Here is a 14,868-nt window from a genome sequence, read left to right on the forward strand (position 1 = left end):
ATAGCCATTTGCACCTACCTGTATGCCCTAAAATGAGTTAATCATTATTTTGCGCGAGTTCGCGCATGTGCTCGTTGTTGTGTTCATTCTCCTCGTGAGACCAGAATGTGCCTCAAACAATGAATGTTGCACAAGTGCTCTTCACACATGGTGAAAAAGGCTGATAGCCCGTTAATTCGTTAAATTGAATACTTCGCTTACCCGAGTGACCATCAATTTGGTTTGCTTCTAGGACTATCTTTGTTTGTTTGTCAAGTTTAAGAAAAAAATGCTAACGTTGAAACGCTACATTTACTTTACATTTACAATTTTTCAAAAACTACAAGCAGGTGTGTCCTTACGCACAAGAGCCGGCAGCGCTTCGGCGACACGCCGATTCGGGGATCTTTGCTAGCACCGTGAACTTTCCTTCAAACATTTTTTTTAGGAAACTCAATGGCATGCACAATAGCATGTACGCGAACATACGCTGGCTAACCACTGCTTTTCAATAAAGAGCCCCCTCCCTCTATATGGCCAGCGCCACCTTGATTGTTCTTGATGGTTGCTCTGGCCACACTGTATCTAATATGGCGGCGCACGTCATGCAGGAGCTGGAAAGCTCCGCACAGATTCTCTTGGTATGTAAATTTTGATGCTTTCCCTCTGCCTCCCGCTAACTAGGTTATGAATTTTACGTATGTTAGACGACTTTTAGCTTGCACGCCTTCTTGCATTTTGCCAGTGAATGTCGCTTTTAGGTCATTGATTCAGGCCCCGATCCAAGCACTTGCCCCCCTTGTATAAACAAAATTGAATGAGACAGCCTTTGATTAATACGTTCTCGCGCGTTTCGCTGTAATATGAACTGCTTCTTAGTGCGAGACAATTGGTTTGGCTTATTCTAGCATCACTCGAGCTATGTTGTCACTTCAGTGCGGTCGGCCTAGTTTTAATGGCACGGGTTAAGATTGACGGCACGGCCAGCGCGTCAATTTTTCCTCTGGGCTTTTGTGACCGCCTGCGGCTACTTCGTGATCCAACGTGTTGCTTACGCGATCGCTGTGCGAAAATATTGCGCTGAGACAGAGCGCTGCCTGTGTTCACAGAGAGGGCCCCACGCGGACGGGCGCTACCTATTTATGGACAAATAACGTGCTTTGACGTCGCAAAGACCAACAACCGTATGATGTACGCTTGACTATAGCCTCTTATATACACTAAGGGACATGTCACTATTAAGCGAGGGTTTTGATGGTACCCCGTCACGCTGCGGAGAGCATGTGTGAAGATGTAAGCACGTCTGTGGGGATGACGTTTCTAATCTTCCATATTTCTAATTTTCCTGCCACATTACTCGGTGGTATGTAAACAAAAGTTGATCTGACCCACAGGGAAATGTAAACGACTAGGAAAAAAAAAAAAAAAAGCACGGAGCCCAACACACTATGTTGCACTTCTTGAAGTGGTAATTGTTTAGCCTGCTGTTGTGCTTTACATTTGATAAGCCCACACACTGACTTGTTCAGCTCTTTAGAACAATTTAAAAACATGGCATGATAAAGACGACAAAAACACAGTGCACAGGACATGTGCTAAATTTCCAACTGAGAATGCTTCAGAACAGTAAATTGTTGGACTAGTTGGTTCGGCATATCTTGCAGAGGTGAGTGCATCAGGGGTATTGAAAGAACGGGGCAGGACAGGAAAGACGCTCACTTGCAACAGAGTTGATCTTGAAAACAACAACAAAACACCCACCACAAGCCCTCTTGCACATGCACTGACATTGGAATTTTTCACTCTAAACTGCAGATAACTGCCACCATAACCATAACTCCGCTGGCGTGAGTTGCAGCACTGTTGGCACGTGTAAGAATGCCTATAAGTATATATATAGGTGGAAAAAGAGGGGTGAACTTCCAACTGAGGTTTATTGAAAAAAAAAAAGCCACATATAAATCCAAAGATGTCAGCGCATTTGTTCATCTGCTTCGTGTACACAAAAAGTACGGAATGCTTTTAAACAAGCCTTAGTTGGAATTTGGTGCCTGTTGTATGCACTGCGTCTTTGTCCTTGGATTGGGAATAATTTGGGATAAGAGTTAATGGAGAATACCTTAGTAACTTGCGATTCGCTGATCATATTGCCTTGCTTAGTAACTCAGGGGACCAACTACAATGCATGCTCACTGACCTGGAGAGGCAGAGCAGAAGGATGGGTCTAAAAATTAATCTGCAGAAAACTACAGTAATGTTTAACAGTCTCGGAAGAGAACAGCAGTTTACGATAGGTAGCGAGGCACTGGAAGTGGTAAGGAAATACATCTACTTAGGACAGGTAGTGACTGCGGATCCGGGTCATGAGACTGAAATAATCAGAAGAATAAGAATGGGCTGGAGTGCCTTTGGCAGGCATTCTCAGATCATGAACAGCACGTTGCTATTATCCCTCAAGAGAAAAGTGTATAACAGCTGTGTCTTACCAGTACTCACATACGGGGCAGAAACCTGGAGGCTTACGAAAGGGGTTCTACTTAAATTGAGGACGACACAATGAGCTATGGAAAGAAGAATGATAGGTGTAATGTTAAGGGATAAGAGCAGATTGGGTGAGGGAACAAACACGAGTTAATGACATCTTAGTTGAAATCAAGAAAAAGAAATGGGCATGGGCAGGACATGCAATGAGGAGGGAACATAACCGATGGTCATTAAAGGTTACGGACTGGATTCCAAGGGAAGGGAAGAGTAGCAGGGGGCAGCAGAAAGTTAGGTGGGCGAATGAGATTAAGGAGCCAGCAGGGACAACATGGCCACAATTGGTACGTGACCGGGGTAGTTGGAGAAGTATGGGAGAGGCCTTTGCCCTGCAGTGGGCGTAACCAGACTGATGATGATGATGTCTTTGTTGCACTGTTTTCTTTTTGTTGTTCATTATGAAAACGCTCAAGAAAATATTTTTCTGAGCTATCTCGATTTTACTTTCAATGATACAAGAAAAAGAAACATGGTCATATCTGTCCCCATTTGCTACCCTTCTATCATGTTTTGACGATTAACTCCAGATTTATATTTGCTGAATTTGTTTTAGGTAGAGTGCTAGCAGGCAATGTAACGTTGTTTACATTGTTGTAGTGGATTTTTGTTTTCATGCCTCATAATCACATCACAGTTTTGACTCTTAGAACTCCAGAATTTATGTCTTTATGTTGTAAATTATTTATACGTGGTGTTGAGCTATGTTCCTTGGGTGTTAGCGTTTCTCATGCCATTGAAGAGAATAAAATTCTGTTTATTCTAGAGGTGAGCAAACATAGAATTTTTCTTATAATATGTATCAAATGTTGAATAGTCAAACGTTAATGCATATATCTACAGCAAGGCCATTTGTTTTGGTGTAGTAGATACATTGCCTGTACTGACTTGTGCAAAAAGGACACTTAACTATCAGGGCAAAGGATCACTGCTTGATTATTAAAAAAATTTGCAAATGGTCTCTCAACAACATTAAATTGTATCCTCATACACTTGTGAGAAACTCCTGCTATAGCACGACTTCTAATTAGATTCGAAGTGATGGTTGTTATCTTGCACCATTATAATGTCATATTAAGTGTCCTATTAGTATGCTCTCACATTGTGCATGAAGTATGCACAGCTCTTTGGGCAAACTGTTTGAATAAAGAAACATCTTTAACTCTGTGTCTGATGATGCTCTCCTGGTTGTACTATTCTGGCAGTTTGCTGATCTGGCAGTTTGCTGATCAACTTTGTTGGGATGTGTTGCTTAAGTTTATAAGTCAACATGGATGTGCTTGTAATTTGCTTGATGCATTCTGCATTCATGAAAATGCTAAGATGTTGCATGATTAGCACAACTGAAGGGCACATGAAACAAGCCTGTGTCCTTCCTTTGTAATGTTAGTAGCATCTCTTTCCATCCATGATTAACTTGTGGAGCAACCTTGAACGCTTTCTCCTAGCCCTTGGAAGATAACTGTTATGAATAATGGTAATCATACATCGACTCTATTTTCTTTTTACTGTCCTTACACCTCCTACCTAGTGCTCCTTGTAGTTGTAAAATGTAACAAGTTAATGAATGATGTTTTCACTAATGTGCAGCTTGCCCTCTTGTATGTTTTCACTTTAGGCTCCACCTGATCGAGTGACAGCTGAGCAACGACATGCGGCCGAGAGGACATTTCTTGACTTTCAGAACACTCGAGCTCCATTTGAGCTTTGCAAATGCATTTTGGGTGAGTCCTGCCCACTTTGTGCATAGGGCACTGAAAAAGTTTCTATTAATTCTCACTTACTGGGTCTTTGTTTGCTGCATACAGCAGAATTAATCAAGCCACATTTGCTTGCTGTTGCTCTTGCAAGTGCTGCTGTTGAAAATGGGCCAATCTTGTCATAGCGGAAAAAGACAAAAGGCTATTTTTGATGGGTTAGCTGGCTTAGGACACTTTAGTAACTTATCGCTGGAAAAAAATCACAAGATAATGTCCTTGTTATCTTTTTTTGTCTTTGCACTATTTGCACGTAAAGTTGTCTTAGTACCCTGTCGACTAGCCCAGCAAACATACCTTATTGGTAATATTGCTCTGTTCAGTTCTTTCAGATCCCTTGATAACTCTAGTTATTTCTAATAACCAACTGTTGGGTGCTGGCGGAAACTTGGGTGTGTGTTAGTGAAACAGTTTGGATAGTTACAAATTGTAAAAATGTTGGGGCAACATTGCAGTTTGTTTATTATTGGCAATGCTAAAGCATTCTGGTCTTCTGAGCATGATGAAGCAGCATACATTAAGAGTTTACAATAAAACCTACCACTTGTTACTTTCAGTGGACATCCGTAAGTACTTTGTCATGTTCGTAGTGGGATACTACTAACAATAACCTTTGCTATTCTTTAAATGCATTTTTCTCAAGGCAGATTGGTTATTAAAGTCCTTTATATTTATTGGGCATTTTGAAGATGACGACCATAAAGACACCACTAGCATGATTTGGGGTTAAATATTGTACTCTGTTGCTTTTCTATTTATCATGTAGTGTATATAAGATAAAGGTGCACAGCTTTCAGTGAGATGTTTTGCAGGACTATTTGCTGAATCTTGCTTTAGGTACTCTGTAACGTAACTAGTGATTAGTGTACACATTTCATTTTATTAGGTTGACACTCTTCGACTTGGGTAACATTGAGTTCTAGCCTGACGTATGCATATTACAGTTTACTGAATAGCAAAGATGTAGGGGGGGAGGGGGGTAGTGCATTTATGCCACTCAATAAGCTGATTAATGTCAGTGGTAGTTTTCGCGTTACTGCATGCTGCAGGTACGATGGCTATTTTTCTCTTATACCTAACGCTGCACTCTGCTTGTCATCAAATCAATTCATTAGGCTGATGTACAATATCCATAACTCTTTCAATTTCAAGTTATGAGTACTTATATTTTGGTAAACAGTCTTTGACCCACAGTTGTTGTGAATGTGCCTGAAACTGTCCCATGCTTATATTAACACATTGAAATGCTACTTTTCCTCATGTTATTGACTTTTGGAAATCTTTACCAGGCTATAAAGGCTCCCTTCTGTTACATGAATTTTTCACCATACTTGATGGCCATCTAGCTTCATACCTTTTTCTCAATTATTTGCATAATTTCTGATTTTGTTGATAGAAACATCTTTACAGTTTTTGGAAGTGTACGTTTGCAGCCTTGTGCTTTGCACTCACTCCTGCATTAGCCATTTCTGTGCTACAGTATGTTAAAATAAAAAAAGAATATTCTGTTGGTTTGTTTTTGGGGGGTTACTGGCTGATGTTTTCTGTCCATTTCTCTGCTCCAACAGAGACCAGTGCCGTGGGTTATGTGCAATTCCAAGCAGCATCCTTGCTCAAGCAAGGCCTCATCCGCGAATGGAAGTTCATGGAGGTGGGCCAGTGGTCGGCGCTGTCCCAACACCTGCTGCAGCTGCTCGCATGCAGGCCGAAGTGCGTGATTTCTTAACTATGTTGAATTTCATGGTCTTAACAGCATGGCAATGAAAAAGGCTAGTTGGCAGCCTTTACTTTGTTACTTCTGCCAAGTTCAGCCAACGTCACACTTAACTCGAACACTGAAGACAGGATATACAGCGTATCCCAGCTCATAAATGGAAAAAAAAAAGAAAATTAAAAACACTGTGCAAGGTACAATTGTAAGATGTATGCAGAGGTCTGACGACTGGGCACCATAGGTCTTATATTTGTACCTTGCACACTGCTTTTCTTTTTTTTCCAAATCTTTCTTCCATTGCACAGCTTGGCTAAAGTTAACTGGGACATCCTGTATAGAGGGTTAACTTTAACAAACATGGGCTGTAAGGGGCAGTCACCAAATGCTTTGGATGAAAGATGTGTTAAATAGTGCATTCAAGTTGCTCCAATCAGAAATCTCCAGCATCACCCACACAGTAAGCAAAAAGGCACTTAAGGCATGTTAGGGTTAAGTATGACGGTTACTGTACTCGAAAGAGGAAAGAAAAATGCGGATGTGCAAATAGAGTTTCTGTCCAGTACTTGAGCATGTTCCAGGCCATCTAAACAAGCAATATCTTATTTAGTACAGTTGACTTCATTTAATTAAACCTCAGAAGAAGAGCAACATAGGTTTCAATTATGTGATTGAAGAGATACTGTCGTCTGTGTTCAAGGGCCATCCTGTGAGGTGAAGTTTAGTGGCTTGTACTTAGCTAGACTACTGTCGTCTTCCATGTTGATGTTGTAGCATGATGTGAAACTATCCACCCTAGAACAATTTGCATGTTCAGCAGTGGCTGTAAGCTGATTACTGGCAATCCACACCATAGTTGATGACAGCCTAAAAATGCAGTGGCAGATACACTGCTGTCCAGTGCAGAGATAATTTGCATTGAAGTGTCGGCCAATTACGTTTGCTCACCTTTGCGATGTTGCAGTGGAGGCAAACTTTTTCATTATCAGCTTCCCTTGGGAACTGTGTCTTCGAGTAAGGTGGCACAGAGGGCAGCTGCAGTGACATCTAGTTGGGCGGAGCCTATACTGAATTCTAAAGTTGTCACCGAGTGTAGTTGGAACATTAATCTACATTGCAATGAGTTCTCAATAATGGATGTTATGCCACTGTCTCAAGGGGACATGTCGCACCTTTTTTTTTTTTTTTTTGCAAAGATTAGCTTTCATATTGAAATACCAGTACTTGACCTTCAATTCCTGTAATTCAAGTCTCTCATTTTCTAAAGCCATTTGGCCTGTTCTATGTTAGGTTATTGACATTTGTCTTTTTTTTTCTTCCTCTAAAGTATTTTCTGCCGTGTTTCTGTGCAGCATGGAGAACTATGTGCGTGAGGAACTGGCATTGGTACTGGCCCTCGGCTCCAAGCGAGCCAGTGTGGATGATGGTGCTATGGCCCTGAATGACATTCTACAGCAATCAACACAAATGGTGGCTTCTGGAGACCAACATCTGGTCAGCGCCCTTTTTCCTCTTGAATTTCCTGACTGCTTTTATGACAGTGGCACTTTACTGTAGAATCTCAGTGATACAATCTCACCTGATACGAACTTTTCAAAAGTCCCGGACCAAGCCTGTAAGCTTACAACTTAATGAATTTCGAATGTTTTGAACTGCTTTTCGTGCCGGGGTGGGTGATTCGAACAATTGAGCTGCCATGCAATCCCTGGTGAAACGGCAAGGAGGCCCCAGTGTGCCAAATACCTTTTAGCCTTTTGCGGCCACGCTGATGCGCCAGCGTTCGGGTTCCTGTTGCCAGGAAGACCAACAGAACTGTGCCATGACTCCCTCCCTGCACCGCCAATCAAAGAAAAAGAAAGAAAAGAAAAGCATTTTGCCTTGTGCTGTACCATGCAGCTAGTCGGCCGTTTTCAAGCACCTTGTAATGTTATCAAGAGCCTGCAATCACACGCGACCCAGTCCTGCCACATTAGCAGGATCGGCAGCATTGGCTTCCATGGGTGTCCTAATCTCTGTATTCCACACTTTTCATTGTCTTCGGTGCCCAATGACAGTTCAAAACAGTTCTGCCTTTGTGCCCGTCAGATCGCACAATACGAAGTAGCTTCGCCTCCGTAATGAATAGTAAATCGACTCTCGTATCTTGCTCAAATCATCCCCTTTAGCATCATCAGGCAGCAGCTAGGACGCTACAACAAAAGAAACTTGAGATATTCGGCAGATCTCGAAATGTTGGCTTCAGAACACGCGAAGTGCGCTGCTCGCTGCTGCCAAAATGCACACGAGACAAATGTGCCCGGGATTCAAATTCGTACCAGCCGATAGGAGTACGCCGTGTGGCTACAATAACTAATTGTCTTGCTAGTTTTCTCTTTCCGTGCTTTCGTTTGTTGCTGTTATTTCTGCATGGAGAAATGCAGTGCTGCAGATATTTGAATTTTGGATTTCTCTTGCTTATGGCGATACCAGGATGGCAGCACTACATCAAAGGAAACTCGCATTGGCGCGGTCACAGGTGCGAAGCACCTCCCGAAGCTTGATTTTCTTCCCGATTTCAAAGTCAACATGCCAAAAAAGTGCAGTCCTCTCAAATTCCGCTGCTTGTTTCCCAATATTTTGCTATGAGGTAAAGAAACGTCTCAGGATTGCGGAAAAATAAATAGAGGAAATTTTGAGCAAATCGACCATTTATTGCTGCACTCTCATTCATTTCCCAATGCTTTTACATTTTTGGGTAATATAAATTTCGTGCGACAGATACAAATTTTTTCGTCATCCCAAGAAATTCATATCATAAAGATTCTACTTTATATGGACACTTCAGCCTCACTTGTGACGTCAGCGTCATGTCCCAACTTGTGGCAGCAAAAGAAAAAGAACAAAAACAACAATGGCATTTGCGTCGGTTAGTGAGTGCTGTTAGTTGCTATGCTGTTCGGTGTTTCATTAAATGGAAATTCCAGAGTTGTCTGCTTTGTTGCTGGCAGTTTGTGTGCTTAGAGTGCGATCTGTAATGTGAAGGCCTGAGCTCTGACATTGTCTCTGCTTGCAGAGATGCAGGTTTTTCTGAGGAAAACGGAATGCAGATATTCATCCATATTTTCAAATGATGCCTTAGATCTCCTGTACAATATATTGCATATGGCCTTCAGTCCTTCTAAAAAGTAACTACAAGGCAATTACATAACATTTCCTCCGCAAATATAATACCTAACGCATGTGAAACTGTATGAAAGTTGTTTAACCCTATTCTTTCAGCCAGTATTTAAGAAAATTGACAGTAATTTGACATAGCCATTCTGTCGTCACAGATGACGAAACGCAATTGTGCAGAGCTTTATAAATAACACAAAATTATTTGAAAATTCAGGATGCAGAATCAACGCTTTAACCCACTACATGACATTGCATCTTCATTTCTGTGTTTATAAAAAGAAAAGCAATTTTTGCTCTATTAAACATGAGGAGATGGCTACTTTATCCATGTAATGGAGGCCCTGTTTCTGGCAACTAACAGTGAGATGTAAACAGTGGTTTTCTTTTTTTTTGCATTTGTAACATGCTATTTGGTAATACAAACCAACTTGAAAAGCGATTTTGTCCCATAGCTGTTTTCAGATCTCAGGGGGCCATCCTTCATAAAAAATTGTGTAGGCAGTCTAGAGAAAGTCTGTAGACTGGGAAGGGAAAAAAAGATATAGACAGCTCGGTGACGTTTTCCTGTAGACTTGGAATATACAAAAAGAAAAAGAAACTTTACTGACTTTTATCTCTAGACACTTGAGAGATTTTGTGTAGACCAAATTCAAAATCTAAGCTGTCTATAACAGTACTATAGAAAGTCTATAGACTGTTTATATCTATTTTTAAAGAGATGTAGCAACTTAACATTGATGTAGCGTTTTCTAGACATTGTCACCATGTGATTTATGAACTGTGCTCGTTTGTGTTTGCAATGCCGAAACCTTGTGTACTTGCTGATGTGGGCAGTACCCTAGAGCATCCCCCCAAAATTGCTAGAGTGATATCTGGTGCCAGTGGTCTATAAGAGATTCAAGTATGGTGACTCAGCCCTCCCCCAACCGTAAATTCTGGGGTTTTGCATGCCAATACCACGATCTGATAATGAGGTATGTCATAGTGGGGAACTCCAGATTATTTTGACCACCTGGGGTTCTCTGACGTGCACCCAATGCACGATACTAGGGTGATTTCGCATTTCACCCCGATCAAAATGCGGCTGATGTGGCCCCAATTTCATCCCCTACAAGGTGACTCAACCATCGTGGAAATCGTGGCTAGTATATATATTTGCCTAAACTTCCATTCTTCTGGCTTCAAACAGCTCTGTTACTTTCACATTCAACACATTCAACAAAATACTGCATAATAATTGCAACAATTTGCCGTTACAGTTGAACCCACTTATAACCATATTCAAGTGTGTGGGGGTGCTCTCTGCGTGTGGCTAGCGCTGAAGGCGAGCTCCTGATCTAGCCACACACAGTCATTATGTGGTACTCCCCAACCCATAGCTCGTGTAACCGCAGCTACGTCGGTTTCGAACGAATAAGGCAACCAGCGGCGTCAACTCTAACAACGTTTATTGCAACAAGCAATAAATGACCAGCAGAAGGAAGATCTCTCTGCAATAAGTAATAAATAAGCATTGCCTCATTGCTTAGGATAGTCAGGCAAATAAGGTCACTCACTGGTCGCAGCAGGTAATCCAGTCCGGCAGGTTAGAGGTCGGGCGCCAGAGAGAGAGGGTGTTTCCCCCAGAGGTGCTGTTTTATATCTTTTTATTTTTGGGAGAGGAAAGTCCTCCTCGCCCGTTGGGGGCAGGAAGGGTGCGCGCGTCGTGAGAGCGAGGGAGAACCTGGAGAGTGCGTAATGCGACTCTTCCGTGTCTACGCTGGCTCTCGGTGCGTCCACGATGTGCGACCGTGATGACGTGGGGGAAGATGGGCGCGTGTGCTCCCCACAAGTGCCATGAAAATTCCATTGTTATAGCCGGGTTGCATGAAAAAATCAAAATAGTGGTCAGCAGAGCTGTTGTGAGAAAATTATAATGGTGGGGAGGCCAGTGCTCCTCCCCACCACCTTCCTCCATCTGCTGCTGATTGTGTTCCCTCGTTTTACTGCTTCCTGGGCGCTCTGATCGCGTGTAACAAGTCGCATCTGTCGGCGTTAAAGAATGGCACTGCTACAACAACTGCAAAAAGGGGTCACTGATGGCAAGCAATATGCGAGCTCCCTCGAGACATCACTTTTGTGGCCCCTTTTAAAAAATGGGAGAAGGTTGCTGTGGCAACCTGTCAGCTTGAGAAATCTAGAAGAAATGCTGAGGCGAGATCGCCACAAGCATCTTGCCACATACTTCTCACTGGCTTGCATGAAAAAACCCTATGCCCATCAGCCTTGCATGCTTTACGCGAAGCTTGCTGACGTCCTCCTTCAAGGCATGCAGGTGCGCCACATAGCGCAATGGAAGGTTCCTCATGAAAACGAAGCACCAGAGGAACTGTGAATCATCTGCCAGGCCTCCTGGGAGGACAACGTTGAGGCAGCCTGCCCTACCACGCCACTGCTGCCATCATCGCTGTCGCAATCCGACGCAAGCACACTCGCGACGATCGCCTCATCAGTTAGAAGCACTCAGTTTCCAAATCTATAGCCGTGCACTTTCTTTTCACCGGCAACGTTGTGCAGTGCCAATGATCTGCAGGTGGATCAGCAATCTTCCATTTCGGCAGCGAGTAAAACGAGGCTGTGAAACCATGTGGCTAGGAACGATTTAAACACAACAAACAAAGATGAACGCAAGTGTAATTACGCTGTTTGCGGAACTGCACTGAATGAGGCAGCAGCAGGCAATCTGGGAGCAGCGCAATTGACGTGGTCCATTCGCATTTCGGAGAGTGGTGCAGCGCAGAGCTATGAACGCAGCCCATTTGTGTTCGGAGGGGTGGAAGATGGGAGAGAGGCGTGCGAAGAAGGCTGGAAAATGAGCGCACGGCGGCTGTTGGGGCAGTGGGTTATCGTGCAGTGGCTCGAATTCCTCGTTTTCTTTTTTCTTTTCAAGGATTTCACATTTCACTACCTTTCAGCACGGACACCCAACAGCTAGACTTCATCGTTATAACCAATAATGTGGCGTCGGGGCATTGTAGTAAGCAGGTTATTTCACTATCGAAAACATACAAAAGTTGACGGTGCAGCAGCTTCTCATTGTTATAACCGCTATATTGTTAAAACTGGTATCGTTATAAGTGGGTTCGACTATAGTATGCATGTGTGCATTAACTTATTGCCTTCGTGTATTTAAAAACCTAGGATTCTTCGACATTTCAAAAGATGAAGCCTAACAAATACTGCTAAAGGAAAGTCTGAATCCATATGCACAAAATTGATACAAATAGAAATATTACCATCATTTTCATGGTAGGTGAACGATCACAATGCCCGAGTTTTCTGTAGTAAACTTCAGTAGGAAACTCTGTGGTCAATACAAATAAAAATAGAGCATTATTTCTGTGTACTGTTAACACAGAAGCATACTAACATTTTTGTATTCATTTTCTCTTTCAGCAATCTATTGGCTGCTCCATATTAAGTGCTCTTTTGGTTGAATTCTCGAGTTCGACACGGGCTACAGATGTTGGCCTCACGTGGGAGGTTCATCTCAGAGCCAAGAAGTCATTTGAAGTGAGTATTAAGCTTGTTGTGTCTGGTTGTGTATACAGTCTATGCCTTTTACAACAAATTTGCATACAACATACTTTTGGACATAACAGACTATTCTATTGCTTAGTTTGGTCTGCCTATGTTATGCTTGCAAGAAGTTGCGCAAGCCAGCATCCGGAAAACAGCGGACAGCGAGGTGTCCTACATGCCAGTAATTGCACACACTCCATTCTTGTTTATTTACTTTTGAAATGTTTCATGGTTTTTGCAGTCACCTCTTCGTTCCAATAATCAAACACCAGACTGGTATATGCAGCAAGGTTCCACCATTTCACAACATACTGCGGCCCCTGTTTTGCATAGAGCTGACTTCAGATATAGTGGATCTTTCTTGTTGGATTATGACAGTACATTGTAATGACCGTTGACTGTATACTCGCCATTCCATGTCTCAACTGTTTTGTTCAGAGGGACTTTTGCCTGGAAGTCGAGCATGATCTGCGTTACTGTTGGCTAGCCTTTTATGTAAAGGGGCCTAGAATAGCTTTCTTGGTTGGCAAAGCATAATGTGTCAGCCATTTGTTTCATAATTATCCTGAAATTAAAGAGTTGAAATAATCTTGTGGGTATATTAGAGTGAATGAAAGCTCAAAGCTGATGGTTGAGAAATATGCATAAGGTGGGGTCTAATTTTAGCTTTTATAAACATCTGTGTGCATCAGGTTCTTTGCTCTTGCTGTCGCCATTTTCGATTTCACTGCTGTGCCCATGCTTGTCAGTGATTTCACAGAGCCAATGCAAAGCGTCCAGTTCTGACTCTCAGTACTATATTAAGCCGAGATGACTAAGGTTGTGCACGGCACCCAATAAACCATTAGCGTGTGTGGTTTTATGTTTTGCCATTGTACATGCATTTCAACTGTGCTGCTCTCTTGCCAGACAAATCTCCATTTAACACGACTTTTTTCTTGGCGTCATACCAATCTATTGCTGCGTTTGTTGCTGCTTTAATAGAAGGAAGGTAACATGTTTTATACCTCCGGACATAGGCCAACCACCTGCGGAAGGTGTTCCAGTTCTGCCAACAGGGCCTTCGAGAGGCAGCCAATCGCCTGGGAACTGGTCCAGTGCGACCTGAGGACCGTAACCTGCTACGCCGCCTGCTCCTGCTTTCAGAACAGCTGCTGTCCTGGAACTTTCAGTTCTCGATGCTGTGTATCCACTGATGGATTGGCTCTGACCATGCATTGCTTGTGACATCTTGGAAGGACAGCTATGTCTGCTTGCGGCTATCTTTTAATGGCTTCAATCGCAGCGCCTGCACAAGGGGGAGGAAGGTTACTTTGCATGTTCCAACTAGTGGCAACAAAGAAAAAAGTGCAAACATTGCACCGATTGTGTCACCCTCTGCTAAAGGAAAACAGTGGTACAGTCAAACCCACTTGTAACGATACTGGTTTTAACAAAATAGTGGCTATAAAAATGAAAAGCTGCTGCACCATCAACTTTTGTATGTCTTCTATGGGGAAATAACCCGTTTACTACAATGTCTCCACGCTGCATTATCGGTTATAATGAAGAAGTCTGGCTGCTGGGTGTCCGAGCTGAAAAGGAATGGAATGTGAAATGCTTGAAAAGGAAAATGCAAATGAAATGTGAGCCCCTGCACGATCGCCTGCCACCCCAACTGGTGCCGTGCGCTTCTCTCCATGAGAGATGCACGCCAGCCTCGCGCACATCCCTCCCGTCGCCCTTCCGCCCCTCCGAACACGAATGGGCTGCGCCCATAGCTCTGCGCCGCGCCCTCCTCCGAAATACGAATGGACCGTGCCAACGGCACTGACAACACTGCCGGCAATGCTCCCAGATTGCTTGCTTAGCCCTCACAGTTGCTTCTTTATTCTCTGGCCTTCATTCTGTGTAATTCTGTTAATGGATTAAGGTGCTTGTGCTTGTCTTTGTTGCATTGAAGTCGTTCCTGGCCACATTGTTTCTCAGCCTTGTTTAACTTGCCACTGAAACGGAAGATGGCTGGTTCACCCACTGATCATTGGCAATGTATGATGTTGCCGGTGAAAAGAAAGCGCACGGCTATAGATTTGGAAACTAAGTGCTTCTAACCGATGAGGCGATCGTCGCGAATGTGCTTGCATCGGATAGTGACAGTGACAGCCACGATGGCAGTGCTGACACAGT

At 43.1% G+C, this 14,868-nt stretch overlaps 1 protein-coding gene across 2 annotated transcripts in view; it reads left to right on the top strand.

Moving 5' to 3' along the window:
- Nucleotides 1-549: 549 nt before the first annotated feature.
- Nucleotides 550-14,868, top strand: part of LOC126521690 (exportin-4-like) — a 68,098-nt gene continuing 53,779 nt past the window's right edge. For both annotated transcript variants that reach the window (XM_050170419.2, XM_050170421.2), the window contains exons 1-6: nucleotides 550-620; nucleotides 4,136-4,241; nucleotides 5,843-5,984; nucleotides 7,338-7,479; nucleotides 12,577-12,693; nucleotides 13,722-13,887. In XM_050170419.2, the coding sequence (XP_050026376.1) occupies nucleotides 570-620; nucleotides 4,136-4,241; nucleotides 5,843-5,984; nucleotides 7,338-7,479; nucleotides 12,577-12,693; nucleotides 13,722-13,887 (724 nt within the window). In that variant the 5' untranslated portion in view covers nucleotides 550-569. The remainder of the gene's footprint in view (nucleotides 621-4,135; nucleotides 4,242-5,842; nucleotides 5,985-7,337; nucleotides 7,480-12,576; nucleotides 12,694-13,721; nucleotides 13,888-14,868) is intronic.

This window comes from Dermacentor andersoni, chromosome 6, assembly GCF_023375885.2.
Source record: "Dermacentor andersoni chromosome 6, qqDerAnde1_hic_scaffold, whole genome shotgun sequence".
NCBI lineage: Eukaryota > Metazoa > Arthropoda > Arachnida > Ixodida > Ixodidae > Dermacentor > Dermacentor andersoni.